Here is a 19070-nt window from a genome sequence, read left to right as displayed (position 1 = left end):
TCTGGTCTGATGGAAAGGGGTTGGACTAGATGACCCTTGGGAGTCCCTTCCAATATAACGAAAGGCCGGTGGAATTCTTCTAAAGGCGTCATGCCAGATCCATCATCAATTATTATTATTAGTATTATTATTAGATTTGGTCTTGGATGCTAAGCAGGGTCAGCCCTGGTTTGCGTTTGGATGGGAGACAAAAAAAATTTTGTGGCGAAAACTTTGCTGAATCAATTGCGACGTGACGAGATATTCAAAAGCTTGGATAAGTGAGACTCTACTGTAATCACTTTCCAAGGAGTGACCATCAAAAAAAATAATTTTTTTTTTTAAGACAACACCATGCCCCTATGTAGAAAGCAGCCAGGCTTTTAAGCTGCAAGACTATTCAGTGCAATTCAAGCCGGCCCAAGAAGGATTCCCCTGCAAAGGAAGTAGCCAGGCTTCAAAGCGGCTCTTGGACAGAGGTGCTACTCCAGCTCAACAAACAAGAATTCCCCTGGGTATGACACAGCCAGGCATTGAAGCTGCAAGGCTATTCAGTGCAATCCAACCAGATCAACAAAGGATTAACTTTGTTAGAAGGCAGCCAGGCTTTGAAGCAGCAAGACCACTCTGTATTATTGAAGCTGACCAACCAAAGAGTCCCCTAGGGAGCAAGCAGCCAGGCTTTGAAGCAGTGAGGCTATTCATTGCAATTCTAGCAGCCCAAAAAACCTTTCCTCTAAGACAGGGGTCCCCAAACTTTTTAAGCAGAGGGCCGGTCCACAATCCTTCAGACTGTTGAGGGGCCAAATTATCATTTGAAAAAAAATGCAAACAAAAATTCCTATGCATACTACACATGTCTTATTTGTACTTCAACAACAACAACAACGAAAGAACAATACAATATTTAAAAATGAAAACAATTTTAACCAACATAAACCTATTAGGATTTCAATGGAAAGTGTGGGCCTGCTTCTGGCCAATGAGATAGTCAAGTTAATTAGGATTGTTGTTGTTGTTGTTGTTGTTGTTGTTGTTGTTGTTTTGTGCCTTCAAGTCATGTCAGACTTTGGCCGAGCCTAAGTCTAAAATTAATTATTTATTTACTGCATTTATTTACTACATTTATTTACTACATTCTCACCTCGAAGGGGACTCAGAGCAGCTGTAGGTACATACAATATATTATTAGCATAACACAATATTAGCATTATATATTACTATATTGAACTATACCACTATACTATTATATAATATGTAATGTATAACATATAATTAATATTATTATATTATATTACTATTGGTATTATATTGTATAACATAAGATTATTATCAATATCATATGTACATACAATATATTATATTATTAGCATAACACAATATTAGCATTATACATTACTATATTGAACTATACCACTATACTATTATATAATATGTAATATACAACATATAATTAATATTATTATATGGTATTACTATTAGTATTATATTGTATAACATAAGAGAATTATTAATATCATATGTACATACAATATATTATATTATTAGCATAACACAATATTAGCATTATATATTACTATATTGAACTATACCACTATACTATTATATAATATGTAATGTATAACATATAATTAATATTATTATATTATATTACTATTGGTATTATATTGTATAACATAAGATTATTATCAATATCATATGTACATACAATATATTATATTATTAGCATAACACAATATTAGCATTATATATTACTATATTGAACTATACCACTATACTATTATATAATATGTAATGTATAATATACAATTAATATTATTATATGGTATTACTATTAGTATTATATTGTATAACATAAGATTATTATCAATATCATATGTACATACAATATATTATATTATTAGCATAACACAATATTAGCATTACATATTACTATATTGAACTATACCACTATACTATTATATAATATGTAATATACAACATATAATTAATATTATTATATGGTATTACTATTAGTATTATATTGTATAACATAAGAGAATTATTAATATTATATGTATATACAATATATTATATTATAAAACTGAGGGCGGGGGCCAGGTCAATGACCTTGGAGGGCCGCATCCGGCCCCCGGGCCTTAGTTTGGGGACCCCTGGTCTAAGACGCAAGTCCCCACACTTCCAAGCAGCAAACCTATTCCTTTGTATTCCAGCTCACCAAACAAGGGTTCCCATAAGAAGAAAACGGCCAGGCTTTGAGGCTGCAAGGCTATTCCGCCTGGCCAAGAAAGGATTCCCATGGAGTCTACCTTGTGGGATCTTGAGCAGGTGAAAGAAGGGCCAAAGGCCAAAAGGCCAAATAGAAGGTGATCTGCTTTGAAGTGGAGGAAAGAAGAGAAGGAGGAGGAGGAGGCTTACCCAGGAGGAGGATGGCCATCTTGCAGGAAGGCTTCGGTCAGCACTGGGACTCGGTCGGGCTCACTTGCATGCCCAGATGGATGAGACCCTTCGGCCACTGCCTGGTCAAGGGTCCAAGCAAAGGATGGAAGGAAGGAAGGATAAGAAATAAAAGAGGAAGAAAAGAAGAAGGAAGAGAGCGAGAAAGACCCAAGGAAAGAAAAGGAGAGAAGAAGAGAAGGAAGGAAGAAGGGAAGAAAGGAGGATCACAGAGAGTAAGAAGGAAGAGAGCGAGAAAGAAAGAAAGAAAGAAAAAGTGAGAAGAAGGGAAGAAAGAAAGAAAGGAGGAGAGGAAAGGAAGGAAAAGGTAAGAAATAAAAGAGAGAAGGAAAGAAGAAGGAAGAGAGCGAGAAAGACCCAAGGAAAGAAAAGGAGAGAAGAAGAGAAGGAAGGAAGAAGGGAAGAAAGGAGGGAAGAAGGATCAAAGAGAGTAAGAAGGAAGAGAGCGAGAAAGAAAGAAAGAAAAAGTGAGAAGGAGGGAAGAAAGAAAGAAAGGAGGAGAGGAAAGGAAGGAAAAGGTAAGAAATAAAAGAGAGAAGGATCAAAGAGAGTACGAAGGAAAGAAAAGAAGAGAAGAAGGGGAGGAAGGAAGAAATAAAGGATGAAAGGAAAGGGTAAGGAAGAAAGGAGGGAAGAAGGATCAAAGAGAGTAAGAAGGAAAGAAAAGGAGAGAAGAGGGGAAGGAAGTAAGAAGGAAATAAAGGTGGAGAGGAAAGGAAGGAAAAGGTAAGAAATAAAAGAGAGAAGAAGGATCGAAGAGAGTACGAAGGAAGAGAGTGAGAAAGAACCGAAGGAAAGTAAAGAAGAGAAGGAGGGAAGGAAGGAAGGAAGGAAGAAGGGAAGGAACTAAGACTGAAAGGAGGAATGAAATAAAGGGGGGAAGGAAAGGGTAAGGAATAAAGGAGGAAAGAAGGATCACAGAGAGTAAGAAGGAAGAGAACGAGAAAGAAAGAAAGAAAGAAAGGAGAGCAAAGTAAAGAAGAAGAGAAGGAAGGAAGGAGTAAATAAAGAGGAAAGAAGAGAAGGAACTAAGACTGAAAGGAAGAATGAAATAAAGGAGGGAAGGAAAGGGTAAAGAATAAAGGAGGGAAGGAACGAAAAAGGGAAAAAGGAAATAAAGGAGGGAAGAAGTGAAGAAATGAAGAAGGGAAGAAAGAAAGAATGAAATAAAGGAGGAGAGGAAAGGAAGGAAAAGGTAAGAAATAAGAGAGAGAAGAAGGCTCGAAGAGAGTACGAAGGAAGAGAGTGAGAAAGAACCAAAGGAAAGGAAAGAAGAGAAGAAAGGAAGGAACTAAGACTGAAAGGAAGAAGGAAATAAAGGAGGGAAGGAAAGGAAGGAAAGAGGGAGGGAGGGAAGAAATAAAGAAATAAAGGAGGAAGAAAGGAGGGAAGAAGGATGAAAGGAAGGAAGGAAAGGAAGGAAGAATGTAAAGAAGGAAAGAAAAGAAGAAAGGTGAGAAAGAAGGAAAGGAAGGAAGGGGGAGAAAGAGGGAAGGAGGGAAGAAAAGAAGTGGAAAAGGAAGAAGGGAGGAAGGAAAGGAGGGAAGAAGAGAAGAAAGAGAAAAGGAAGTAAGAAGAGAGGAAGGAGGGAAGGAAGGAAGAAGGCACTAAAGGAGGGCAGGAACCAAGGAAAGAACGACAGAACGAAAAGAGGGAAGGAAGGAAGGAAGGAAGGAAGGAAGGAAGAACGGAGGAGGAGGAGGAGGAAGGTGCCGGGGCGGGAGCGCTCCCTATCGCGCGACAGGAGCCCGTGCGGACGCCGCAGCTCCTTCCAGGTGTGAGCTCTGCTCTCTCTCTCTCTCTCTCTCTCTCGGCGGCTCCTTCCCAAGGCCCCGCCCCTTTTCCAACGCCACGCCCCCTGCGCTGATTGGCTGCTCGAGGCGGAGGGGCGGGGCGGGGCGCACAGGCGGCCGCTAGGGGGCGCCCTCGGGTCCCAACGCGAGAGGAACGCGTTACTTGGAACGAGTTACTCCTCGGAGGTAACGAGGAGTTCCGGCCATTATTGTTGTTGTTACTATTACTTCATATTATTATTATTACTATTACTATTATTACTACTATTGCTATATTATATTCATATCATTATTACTATTACTTCATATTATTATTATTACTATTACTACTGCTACTACTATTGCTATATTATATTCATATTATTATTATTACTATTTTTTCATATTATTATTTTACTATTACTATTCTTGTTGTTATTACTTCATATTATTATTATTACTATTACTACTACTATTGCTATATTATATTCATATCATTATTACTATTACTTCATATTATTATTATTACTATTACTACTGCTACTACTATTGCTATATTATATTCATATTATTATTATTACTATTTTTTCATATTATTATTTTACTATTACTATTCTTGTTGTTATTACTTCATATTATTATTATTACTATTACTACTACTATTGCTATATTATATTCATATTATTGTTACTATTACTTCATATTATTATTATTACTATTACTACTGCTACTACCATTGCTATATTATAGTCATATTATTATTATTATTACTGTTACTTCATATTATTATTTTACTATTACTATTCTTGTTATTATTACTTCATATTATTATTATTACTATTACTACTACTATTGCTATACTATATTCATATTATTATTATTATTACTATTATTTCATATTATTATTTTACTATTACTATTCTTGTTATTATTACTTCATATTATTATTATTACTATTACTACTACTATTGCTATATTATATTCATATTCATATTATTATTATTACTTCATATTATTATTATTACTATTACTACTGCTACTACCATTGCTATATTATAGTCATATTCATATTATTATTATTATTACTTCATATTATTATTATTACTATTACTACTGCTACTACTATTGCTATCTTATATTCATATTATTATTACTATTAATTCATATTACATATTATTTTACTATTACTATTATTGTTGTTATTACTTAATATTATGATTATTACTATTACTACTACGACTATTGCTATATTATATTCATATTATTATTATTACTATTACTTCATATTATTATTTTACTATTACTATTATTGTTGTTATTACTTATTATTATTATTACTATTACTACTACTATTGCTATATTATATTCATATTATTATTATTATTACTGTTACTTCATATTATTATTTTACTATTACTATTCTTGTTATTATTACTTCATATTATTATTATTACTATTACTACTACTATTGCTATACTATATTCATATTATTATTATTATTACTATTATTTCATATTATTATTTTACTATTACTATTCTTATTATTACTTCATATTATTATTACTATTACTACTACTATTGCTATATTATATTCATATTATTATGATTATTACTGTTACTTCATATTATTATTTTACTATTACTATTATTATTATTGTTGTTGTTATGTCTTCTTCTTCTTATTATTATTATTACTATTACTACTACTATTGCTATATTATATTCATATTATTATTATTATTACTATTACTTCATATTATTATTATTACTATTACTATTATTATTCTTGTTGTTGTTATTATTCCTTATTATTATTATTATTATTATTATTACTATACTACTACTATATAAATAATTTAAATCTGCACGCTGTATTGTAATGGACACACAATATGAAACTGGACTTTTGGCGCCCTCTGCTGGCGAAAGAGAGCCACAGCAGTTCTCTATATGGCTTTGATTTCTAAACACATGCATGACTTTGACATATAAAATCCACAAATATTTGCTTTGGACTGGATTCTATGGTAGTGTACGCTCATATAACCCAGGCCCTTTCTACACTGGCATATAACCCAGATTATCAAAGCATATAGTCCACATTACTATGTGCTTTGAGCTTACGCTGCCGTATAACTTTTGAACTTTGAATATTTGTTTTCGAAGGCTTTTATGGCCGGAGTCACTGGGTTGCTGTGAGTTTCCCAGGCTGTCTGGCCATGTTCCAGAAGCATTCTCTCCTGACGTTTCGCCCACATCTATGGTAGGCATCCCCAGAGGTTGGGAAGTGGGAGCTTGTCTGTGTAAGTGGACACCCCAGCCACACACATATATACATATCTCCACTTTTTTATGTGTATAGATAATAATAATCTATACATAATATAATAATATATTAATATAATATTATTATATTATATTAAATGGTAATGTATAAGAGTCTCACTTATCCAACATTTGCTTATCCAACGTTCTGGATTATCCAACACAGTTTTGTAGTCAATGTTTTCAATACATTGTGATATTTTGGTGCTAAATTCGTAAATACAGTAATTACTACATAGCATTACTGCGTATTGAACTACTTTTTCTGCCAAATTTGTTGTATAACATGATGTTTTGGTGCTTAATTTGTAAAATCATAACCTAATTTGATGTTTAATAGGCTTTTCCTTAGTCTTTCCTTATTATCCAACATATTCGCTTATCCAACATTCTGCTGGCCGTATACGTTGGATAAGCGAGACTCTACTGTACAATATATTATATTATTAGCATAGCACAATATTCGCATTATATACTACTATATTGAACTATACCACTATATTGTAATATTCTTAATAATATTACATGTAAGATATAATATATCATTAATATTATTATATGGTAGTATTACAGTATTAGTATTATATTGTATTACATTATAATATCACTATCAATATTGCATGTATATACATTATATTACATTATTAGCATAGCACAATATTAGCATTATATACTACTATATTGAACTACACCACTATACTGTAATATTATTATTAATATTACATGTAAGATATAATATATAATTAATATTATTATATGGTAGTATTACAGTATTAGTATTGTATTGTATTACATTATAATACTACTATCAATATTGCATGTATATACAATATATTACATTATTAGCATAGCACAATATTAGCATTATATACTACTATATTGAACTATACCACTATACTGTAATACTATTAATAATATTATTACATGTATATACAATATATTATATTATTAGCATAGCACAATATTCGCATTATATACTACTATATTGAACTATACCACTATACTGTAATATTATTAATAATATTACATGTAAGATATAATATATAATTAATATTATTATATGGTAGTATTACAGTATTAGTATTATATTGTACTAACTGTGCCCGGCCACGCATTGCTGTGGCAAAGTGGTGGTGGTATTGGTTAAAAATTGTTGTGGAATTTTTATTTGACATTATTTGTATTTTCTAATTAATTTTATTGTAGGTTATCTTTTTATTTATTATATTTTATTATTTTTTGTATTATTTTTAGTTATTTTCTGTTATTATAGTATTTTATTGTATTAATTTTTTAGTGTTTTAAGTTATTATTTTTAGTGTTTTTTATTATTTTTATTGGGTTGCTAGGAGACCAAGTTGAAGGAGCTTAGCCTTCTAACTGGCAGCAATTGGATAAAAGAAATTATTCCTTTCTCTTTAATTAGGACTTTATTTTTCTTTTCTTTTTGTTGTATCAACCTAGAGCCGTGGATGGTGGGTTGTGTTGTCAAATTTCGAGGTTGGGGGCCTGTAGTTTTGTTGTTTTGTCTGGTGCCGTGATTCCATTACTCTTTTATATATATAGATTACATTATAATATTACTATCAATATTGCAATATATACAATATATTATATTATTAAAATTGATATAAAATATATTATAAAACTGAGGGCGAGGGCCAGGTAAACGCCTTAGTTTGGGGACCCCTGATCTAGTCCCTTGTGTTGTTGTTGTTGTTGTTTTTGTTGTTGTTGTTGTCATCCTCCTCCTCCTCTTTCCTCCCAGAACCTGGGGGGTGAGCTTGTCTGCCTGCAGCACCGTCTCCGGCCGCGCGAGGGAGCTGCTGCGCGCCCTCTCTCTTGACTCCTGTCCCGGATTTAAAGGGGAAGGACACCGGTTCCGGGCAGGCAGCATGGCCGCTGCAAGGGGAGCCGAGGCGGAGCAGCTCCGGGTGCAAGAGGCCGTCGACGGCATGGTGCAAGGGCTGGAGCGGGGCAGCATCCGGAAGATGCAGGTCGGGCCTTCCTTGGCACGTGCGAGGGCTTGCAAAGAGGGAGGGAGGGCTCCTCCCAAGGGCATTCCTGGGCCGGGACTGCAAAGCCCACACTCCCGCCCCGGCCAGGGCTTGCAGTCTCTCTCCTGAGTGCATTGCTCCTCTCCAGATCTCCTCCTTCGGAGCAGAAATCCCCCCAAAGTTCCCTTTTTTAGATTTGCATTTCTAACTGGGCAAAGTGCCTTGGTGGGACTACACTGCCCATCGTCCCCAGTGGAGCAGAGGTCCATATAATAATAATAATAATAATAATAATAATAATAATAATAATAATAATAATAATAATAAATACATCACACAGTCCTAGACACTTGGGAAGTGTTCGACTTGTGATTTTGTGATATGAAATCCAGCATATCTATCTTGTTTGCTGTGTCATACAATAAAATAATAATAATAATATCTGCCAACTGCAAAAGGCCACCCTACTGGGATCTGCACGCATCATCCGAAAATACATCACACAGTCCTAGACACTTGGGAAGTGTTCGACTTGTGATTTTGTGATATGAAATCCAGCATATCTATCTTGTTTGCTGTGTCATACAATAAAATAATAATAATAATATCTGCCAACTGCAAAAGGCCACCCTACTGGGATCTGCACGCATCATCCGAAAATACATCACACAGTCCTAGACACTTGGGAAGTGTTCGACTTGGGATTTTGTGATATGAAATCCAGCATATCTATCTTGTTTGCTGTGTCATAATAAAATAATAAAAATAATATCTGCCAACTGCAAAAGGCCACCCTACTGGGATCTGCACGCATCATCCGAAAATACATCACACAGTCCTAGACACTTGGGAAGTGTTCGACTTGTGATTTTGTGATATGAAATCCAGCATATCTATCTTGTTTGCTGTGTCATACAATAAAATAATAATAATAATATCTGCCAACTGCAAAAGGCCACCCTACTGGGATCTGCACGCATCATCCGAAAATACATCACACAGTCCTAGACACTTGGGAAGTGTTCGACTTGGGATTTTGTGATATGAAATCCAGCATATCTATCTTGTTTGCTGTGTCATAATAAAATAATAAAAATAATATCTGCCAACTGCAAAAGGCCACCCTACTGGGATCTGCACGCATCATCCGAAAATACATCACACAGTCCTAGACACTTGGGAAGTGTTCAACTTGGGATTTTGTGATACGAAATCCAGCACATCTATCTTGTTTGCTGTGTTATAATAAAATAATAATAATAATAATAATAATACACTTGGGAAGTGTTCGACTTGTGATTTTGTGATACGAAATCCAGCATATCTATCTTGTTTGCTGTGTCATAATAAAATAATAAATAATGTTCCTTTTTTGATTGTTTTTTTTAACTCCTCAAAATCTGGAAAGTTCCTTTGTGGGACTATACTTCCCAGCATCCCCAATGAAGCAGAGATACTGAATAATAATAGTAAAAATAATCATAATAGGAGTAGTAATAATAATAATAACGGTCCTTTTATGATTGTATTTTTTCAGCCAATTCTGGGAAGTTCCTTAGTGGGACTACACATCCCAGCATCCCCAGTGAAGCAGAGATCCATAATAATTATAATATTCCTTTTTGCATTTTTACTCCTCAAAATCTGGAAAGTTCTTTTGTGGGACTACACTTCCCAGCATCCCCAGTATCTTTGCGTGCTCATTTTCCAATACTTTTGCAGGTTTGTGATCCCACCAGTTCTTTGCTGCTGGGAGGTGGTACTGGAGGCATAAGTTCCAATGAATCATTTGGGCCACATAGTTGTGCCTCTGATTGTAGTCTGTCTGTGTGATTTTCTTACAGCAGCTGAGGATATGATCAATGGTTTTGTTGGTTTCCTTGCACAGTCTGCATTTTGGGTCATCAGCTGATTTTTCGATCTTGGCCTCAATTGCCTTTGTTCTGATGTCTTGCTCCTGGGCTGCAAGGACCAGGCCTTCTGTCTCTTTCTTCAGGGTCCCATTCGTGAGCCAGAGCCAGGTCTTCTATTATTATTATTATTATTATTATTATTATTATTAATGGCCTTTGTCCTGATGTCTTGCTCCTGGGCTGCAAGGACCAGGCCTTCTGTCTCCTTCTTCAGGGTCCCATTCGTGAGCCAGAGCCAGGTCTTCTATTATTATTATTATTATTATTATTATTATTATTATTATTATTAATGGCCTTTGTCCTGATGTCTTGCTCCTGGGCTGCAAGGATCAGGCCTTCTGTCTCCTTCTTCAGGGTCCCATTCGTGAGCCAGAGCCAGGTCTTCTATTATTATTATTATTATTATTATTATTATTAATTGCCTTTGTTCTGATGTCTTGCTCCTGGGCTGCAAGGATCAGGCCTTCTGTCTCCTTCTTCAGGGTCCCATTCGTGAGCCAGAGCCAGGTCTTCTATTATTATTATTATTATTATTATTATTAATGGCCTTTGTTCTGATGTCTTGCTCCTGGGCTGCAAGGATCAGGCCTTCTGTCTCCTTCTTCAGGGTCCCATTCGTGAGCCAGAGCCAGGTCTTCTATTATTATTATTATTATTATTATTATTAATGGCCTTTGTCCTGATGTCTTGCTCCTGGGCTGCAAGGATCAGGCCTTCTGTCTCCTTCTTCAGGGTCCCATTCGTGAGCCAGAGCCAGGTCTTCTATTATTATTATTATTATTATTATTATTAATGGCCTTTGTTCTGATGTCTTGCTCCTGGGCTGCAAGGATCAGGCCTTCTGTCTCCTTCTTCAGGGTCCCATTCGTGAGCCAGAGCCAGGTCTTCTATTATTATTATTATTATTATTATTATTAATGGCCTTTGTCCTGATGTCTTGTTCCTGGGCTGCAAGGATCAGGCCTTCTGTCTCCTTCTTCAGGGTCCCATTCGTGAGCCAGAGCCAGGTCTTCTATTATTATTATTATTATTATCATTAATTGCCTTTGTCCTGATGTCTTGCTCCTGGGCTGCAAGGATCAGGCCTTCTGTCTCCTTCTTCGGGGTCCCATTCGTGAGCCAGAGCCAGGTCTTCTATTATTATTATTATTATTATTATTATTAATGGCCTTTGTCCTGATGTCTTGCTCCTGGGCTGCAAGGATCAGGCCTCCTGTCTCCTTCTTCAGGGTCCCATTCGTGAGCCAGAGCCAGGTCTTCTATTATTATTATTATTATTATTATTATTATTATTATTATTAATGGCCTTTGTCCTGATGTCTTGCTCCTGGGCTGCAAGGATCAGGCCTTCTGTCTCCTTCTTCAGGGTCCCATTCGTGAGCCAGAGCCAGGTCTTCTATTATTATTATTATTATTATTATTATTATTAATGGCCTTTGTCCTGATGTCTTGCTCCTGGGCTGCAAGGATCAGGCCTCCTGTCTCCTTCTTCAGGGTCCCATTCGTGAGCCAGAGCCAGGTCTTCTATTATTATTATTATTATTATTATTATTATTATTATTATTAATGGCCTTTGTCCTGATGTCTTGCTCCTGGGCTGCAAGGATCAGGCCTTCTGTCTCCTTCTTCAGGGTCCCATTCGTGAGCCAGAGCCAGGTCTTCTATTATTATTATTATTATTATTATTATTATTATTATTATTAATGGCCTTTGTCCTGATGTCTTGCTCCTGGGCTGCAAGGATCAGGCCTTCTGTCTCCTTCTTCAGGGTCCCATTCGTGAGCCAGAGCCAGGTCTTCTATTATTATTATTATTATTATTATTATTATTAATTGCCTTTGTCCTGATGTCTTGCTCCTGGGCTGCAAGGATCAGGCCTTCTGTCTCCTTCTTCAGGGTCCCATTCGTGAGCCAGAGCCAGGTCTTCTATTATTATTATTATTATTATTATTATTATTATTATTATTAATGGCCTTTGTCCTGATGTCTTGCTCCTGGGCTGCAAGGATCAGGCCTTCTGTCTCCTTCTTCAGGGTCCCATTCGTGAGCCAGAGCCAGGTCTTCTATTATTATTATTATTATTATTATTATTATTATTAATGGCCTTTGTCCTGATGTCTTGCTCCTGGGCTGCAAGGATCAGGCCTTCTGTCTCCTTCTTCAGGGTCCCATTCGTGAGCCAGAGCCAGGTCTTCTATTATTATTATTATTATTATTATTATTATTATTATTAATGGCCTTTGTCCTGATGTCTTGCTCCTGGGCTGCAAGGATCAGGCCTTCTGTCTCCTTCTTCAGGGTCCCATTCGTGAGCCAGAGCCAGGTCTTCTATTATTATTATTATTATTATTATTATTATTATTATTATTATTAATGGCCTTTGTCCTGATGTCTTGCTCCTGGGCTGCAAGGATCAGGCCTTCTGTCTCCTTCTTCAGGGTCCCATTCGTGAGCCAGAGCCAGGTCTTCTATTATTATTATTATTATTATTATTATTATTATTATTAATGGCCTTTGTCCTGATGTCTTGCTCCTGGGCTGCAAGGATCAGGCCTTCTGTCTCCTTCTTCAGGGTCCCATTCGTGAGCCAGAGCCAGGTCTTCTATTATTATTATTATTATTATTATTATTATTAATGGCCTTTGTCCTGATGTCTTGCTCCTGGGCTGCAAGGATCAGGCCTTCTGTCTCCTTCTTCAGGGTCCCATTCGTGAGCCAGAGCCAGGTCTTCTATTATTATTATTATTATTATTATTATTATTATTATTATTAATGGCCTTTGTCCTGATGTCTTGCTCCTGGGCTGCAAGGATCAGGCCTTCTGTCTCCTTCTTCAGGATCCCATTCGTGAGCCAGAGCCAGGTCTTCTCTTTATCAGCTTTTCCTTCAATTTTGTCAAGGAACTTTCCATGCAGTGTTTTGTTGTGCCAGCTGTCAGCTCTAGTTTGTAGTGCGGTTTTCTTGTACTGGTTTTTTGTCTGCTGTGCTTTGAGGAGTTTCTGATTTTTGACTTCAATCAGAGCAGGTTCTTCACTTTGCTTTACATCTTCTGCCAGGACATGTTCTTCTTCTTTGACTGCTTGTTTTACTTGTAAGGGTCCTCTGCCACCAGCTTACTATTATTATTATTATTATTATACTCTCTACTTGACTCTCCTCCCTTTGCAGGGCATCATGTTCCGGTGCAGCGCCTCCTGCTGCGAGAACGACAAGGCCTCCATGCAGCAAGTGCACCAGTGCATTGAGCGCTGCCATGCTCCGCTGGCCCAGGCGCAAGCCGTGGTCACCCAAGAGCTGGAGAGGTTTCAGGTGAGCAGAGCAAGGCAAGAAAGAGGACGGGGGCGCATCTACACTGCCTAGTCAATGCGGTTTGATACCACTTTGAACCCAGGTCTCCCAGAGTCTTTGTCCAGAACTAGACTTTATCCATGGATTGGGGCCCTTGGAGTCCAATACAGGCCGTCCCCAAGTTACAAACAAAAGAGGTTCTGTAGGGTTGTTTTTAAGTTGAATCTGTATGAAAGTTGGAACAGGAATGTATCATAAGTGTTAACTCCACCCAAGCAGAGGGTGCCTCCAGACAACACAGGCCAGGCCGTCTCTATGCAGATACCCTCACTGACGGACTTTGCAAACTTCATGGCTATTCAGTGTAATTAAAGCTTGCTAATTACAACATCCAGACTTGTTTTAAAAAGACAAGGGTTCTTTCTCTCGCCCTGGATATTATTCCACAGGCTTATATATTATTCACTCCACTTGCCTCATTTCCAACAGATCTTTATGCAGTTACCCTCACTGATTGACTTTGTAGCTGCAAGGCTATTCAATGCTAATCAAGCAGGCCAATTGCAACATTCACACTTGCCCCAAAGAGACAAGAGTTCTTTCTCCCACCAGGACATCATTCCACAGATATATATACAGTAGAGTCTCACTTATCCAACATAAATGGGCCGGCAGAATGTTGGATAAGCGAATATGTTGGATAATAAGGAGGGATTAAGGAAAAGCCTATTAAACATCAAATTGGGTTATGATTTTACAAATTAAGCACCAAAACATCATGTTTAACAACAAAGTTGACAGAAAAAGTAGTTCAATACGCAGTAATGTTATGTTGTAATTACTGTATTTACGAATTTAGCACCAAAATATCACGATCTATTGAAAACATTGAAAACGGGCCTCGCTTATCCAAGTTTCTGGATTATCCAAGCCATTTTTGTAGTCAATGTTTTCAATATATCATGATATTTTGGTGCTAAATTCGTAAATACACTAATTACAACATAACCTTTATGCTTTTTCTGTCAAATTTGTTGTAAAACATGATGTTTTGGTGCTTAATTTGTAAAATCATAACCTAATTTGGTGTTTAATAGGCTTTTCCTTAATCTCTCCTTATTATCCAAGATATTCGCTTATTAAAGCTTCTGCCGGCCCGTTTATGTTGGATAAGTGAGACTCTACTGCAGGGGTCCCCAAACTAAGGCCCGGGGGCCGGATGCGGCCCTCCAAGGTCATTTACCTGGCCCCTGCCCTCAGTTTTATAATATATTTTTATATCATTTTAAATAATATATTATATATACATATAATATTGATAAAAATATTATAATGTTATACAATATAATATTAATAATACCATATAATAATATTAATTATATGATATATATTACACATAATATTACAGTATAGTGGTATAGTTCAATATAGTAATATATAATGTTAATATTGTACTATGCTAATAATATAATATATTGTATGTACATACAGCTGCTCTGAGGCCCCTTCGGGGTGAGAAGGGCGGGATATAAATGTAATAAATAAATGTAGTAAATGAATAAATAATTAATTTTAGACTTAGGCTCGGCCAAAGTCTGAAATGACTTGAAGGCACACAACAACAACAACAATCCTAATTAACTTGACTATCTCATTGGCCAGAAGCAGGCCCACACTTCCCATTGAAATCTTGATAGGTTTATGTTGGTTACAATTGTTTTCATTTTTAAATATTGTATTGTTCTTTCATTGTTGTTGTTGTTTTGCACTACAAATAAGACATGTGCAGTGTGCATAGGAATTTGTTCAGTTTTTTTTACAAATGATAATTCGGCCCCTCCACAGTCTGAAGGATTGTGGACCGGCCCTCGGCTTTAAAAGTTTGAGGACCCCTGCTCTACTGTATATAGTTTTACCAACGTCTCTGGGTGTGTCTTTGTTCTGCGTTCCACTGACTCCATCCAACTACTGCTGCGCTGCTATTACTCTGACATTTTGGTTATGGGCCCAGACTGACCAGTTCCCAGACTGACCAGTATCCTAGACTGGCCCTGATTCCAGACTGGACTGGAGTTTGGAGTGTGGAGAGAAAGTTGGAGCTGCAAGTGTGACCAGAGACGGGTCAGTGGCTGGGCTGAAATATTATGCACTCCACTTGCCTCATTTCTAACAGACCTCTGAGGGTGCTTGTCACAGATGCAGGCAAAACATCAGGAGAGAATGCTGCTGGAAGATGGCCGGACAGCCCAGGAAACTCCCAGCAACCCAATAGTAATAATAATATATAATAATAATAATAATTTTATTCTTATATCCCGCCCCATCTCCCCGGAGGGACTCGGGGCGGCTTACATGGGGCCATGCCCAGACACGACAGCACAAATCAGATAAAACATTAAACTGAGCAGTAAAACTTCAACATGATTAAAAACAGTCATAAAAGTCAATATACACAATAATATTAAAATCCCGATTTGGGTCAAAAGATCCAGGCCAAGGTGCAAAGCAATATCAAGTTATCAGGGAGGGATAATTATGCAGCAGGTGTAATACTTAAAGTGCTGAATGAATCCTAAAAACAATCCAGAGGGTCTACTGCTTAATAGGTAAATAACATGATCCCACAAGGATCAGTCAACGAAGGCCTTCTGGAATAGCCAAGTTTTCAGGCTCTTCCTGAAAGAGAGTAGGGTAGGGGCCTGCCTAATCTCCCTGGGGAGCGAGTTCCACAGCCGGGGGGCCACGGCGGAGAAGGCCCTCTCCCTCGTCCCCACCAACCGCAACTGCGAAGGTGGTGGGAGCGAGAGGAGGGCCTCCCCCGACGAGCAAAGAGGTCGTGCGGGTTCATAGGGGGAAATGCGGTCTCGAAGGTAGGTGGGTCCCAAACCGTTAAGGGCTTTGTAGGTGATCACCTGCACCTTGAATTGGGCTCGGAAAATAAATGGCAGCCAGTGGAGCTCTTTAAACAGCGGCGTTGAGCGCGCCCTGTAATCTGCCCCAGTTAGAAACCTGGCTGCCGATCGTTGTACTAGTTGCAATTTCCGAGCCGTCTTCAAAGGCAGCCCCACGTAGAGCGCATTGCAGTAATCCAGTCTAGAGGTAACTAAGGCATGGACCACCCTGGTCAGATCTGACTTCTCGAGGTATGGTCGCAGCTGGCGCACAAGTTTGAGTTGTGCAAAGGCCCTCCCAGCCACGGCCGACACCTGGGCCTCAAGTGTCAGCGCAGAGTCCAGGAGGACCCCCAAGCTGCAATGGCCCTGCGCCTTCAGGGGGAGTGCGACCCCGTCAAGCACAGGTGGCCACCCAATACCCCGATCAGATGTACGACTGACCTGGAGGACCTCTGTCTTGTCGGGATTGAGCTTCAGCTTGTTCGCCCTCATCCAGGCCAATACAGCGGCCAGACACTGGTCCAGAATCCGAGGGGCTTCCTTGGAATTAGGTGGAAAGGAGTAGTAGAGTTGGGTGTCATCCGCGTAGAGATGGCACCGCACTCCAAAACTCCGGATGACCTCACCTCATTCTTCTCGCTCTCTGTTTTCCCCAGGACCGCCTGTCCCGCTGCACCATGCACTGCAACGACAAAGCCAAGGACGCCTTGGACTCGGGCAACAAGGAGCCGCAGGTCAAGTCCCAGCTGGAGAACTGCGTCTCCCGCTGCGTGGAGGAGCACCTGGGCCTCATCCCCAGCATGGCCAAGAAGATGAAGGAGAACCTGGCTGGCATCGCCCAGTAGGAGCAGAGGCACAAGGCCTTGCAATGCAGATTTGCAGAGCTGGCCGCAAATGCAGAAGCAGCAGCAACGCAACAGAGTCGGATTTTCTGACAACGCAGAGACTCTTTTGTGGTGGCCTTGACATGATCCGGGTGGACGGGAGGAAAGAAATGGCCCTTGTTCCCTTTCGGTGCTGTCTCAAATCCCGTACGTTCCCCATTGTATGCAAAATTAAAAGTAGACATGGCTATATAATAATAATAATAATAAGTTTATTTGTATCCCGCCTCCATCTCCCCCGGAGGGGACTCGGGGCGGCTTACAGCAAAATCAAAATACAAACAATGATAAAATATAAAACATCAGGACAAAAACAAAAACCAATAAAAATATATACAATAAGTTAAAAAACACAACGCAGAATTAAAACTATATGCACATCTCCCCACAAAAAAAAAACCAAAACAAAGGTACATCCACACTGTAGAGTTAATGTAGTTTAACAGCACTTTAACTGCCATGGCTCAAAACGCTGGAATCCTGGGAGATATTGTTCAGCATATTCCCAATAGAGATGGCTGGAAGCCTTGCAAAACTGCAAACTCCCTGGATCACTGCAACTCAAAGTGGTATCAAACTGGATTAATTCAACAGTGTAGACGCACTATTCAATGAGGAATGAGGATGCCCTTAGATTGTGCAGACAGCAATTCAAAATGGAAAATATAAGCGAAACTTTGAAATGTATCGCTGCTCAGAGGCCATTCTTAACAAATTCGGGTGCATTTGTTCCAATGGGAACAACAAGAATCGCCAACGGTCTTCTGGTTTCCTGTTTTTTCTCCTCCTTCTCTTTAAACTGTGAAATATTTTCTAAAGAATTTAATAAAAAAATTAAAACTATACATTGCTGGGATTTCAGGTGTGTTTGTTTTGAATTTATTTTTTGGATATTTATTTATTTACTACATTTATATCCCGCCCTTCTCACCCCGAAGGGGACTCAGAGCGGCTTACAAATAATATCTACTTACAATTTATTATATGATTAGCATAGCACAATATTATTATATATTACTAGTAATACTACATGTAATATAAAATATATATTTAATATTTTTATATCTTATTTATTTATTTAATACATTTATATCCCGCCCTTCTGACCCTGAAGGGGATTCAGAGCGGCTTACAAATTAAATTTACATACAATATTATATTATTAGCATAGTACAATACTGGCAATAAATTACCATATTGTACTATATCTATATATTGTAATATTAATAATATTACATGTAATATATAATTAATATTATTATATTATATTATTAGCATAGCACAATACTGGCAAAAAATTACCATATTGTACTATATCTATATATTGTAATATTAATAATATTACATGTAATATATAATTAATATTATTATATTATTAGCATAGCACAATACTGGCAATAAATTACCATATTGTACTATATCTATATGCTGTAATATTAATAATATTACATGTAATATATAATTAATATTATATTGTATTATTATTATTATTAGGGCAGTATATATATATGTTGTAATAAATAAATATATGCTCACACAAACTCACATCTATATATATACA

The 19070-nt window shown here is 37.5% G+C and overlaps 2 protein-coding genes across 3 annotated transcripts in view; one reads left to right on the top strand and one right to left on the bottom strand.

The window, feature by feature from the left end:
- tgfa (transforming growth factor alpha) overlaps window positions 1–2535 on the bottom strand; it is a 31634-nt gene extending 29099 nt beyond the window's left edge. The window contains exon 1 of one of the 2 annotated variants that reach the window (XM_062961008.1): window positions 2398–2535. In XM_062961008.1, coding sequence (XP_062817078.1) covers window positions 2398–2416 — 19 coding nt within the window. In that variant the 5' untranslated portion in view covers window positions 2417–2535. Of the gene's footprint in view, window positions 1–2197; window positions 2347–2397 lie in introns of those variants that run through there. The other variant, XM_062961007.1, reaches the window with a different exon arrangement.
- Window positions 2536–8359: 5824 nt separating this feature from the next.
- On the top strand, window positions 8360–18354 carry fam136a (family with sequence similarity 136 member A). The gene is made up of 3 exons (XM_062961009.1): window positions 8360–8530; window positions 13612–13752; window positions 17282–18354. Exons 1-3 carry the CDS (start codon window positions 8429–8431, stop codon window positions 17468–17470), a joined length of 432 nt encoding a protein of 143 aa, XP_062817079.1. The 5' UTR covers window positions 8360–8428; the 3' UTR covers window positions 17471–18354.
- Window positions 18355–19070: the final 716 nt, after the last annotated feature.

Source organism: Anolis carolinensis, unplaced genomic scaffold, assembly GCF_035594765.1.
Source record: "Anolis carolinensis isolate JA03-04 unplaced genomic scaffold, rAnoCar3.1.pri scaffold_8, whole genome shotgun sequence".
Classification (NCBI taxonomy): Eukaryota; Metazoa; Chordata; class Lepidosauria; order Squamata; family Dactyloidae; genus Anolis; species Anolis carolinensis.
Note: the sequence above shows the minus strand (reverse complement) of the source record. Positions and strands in the feature narration are given on the sequence as shown.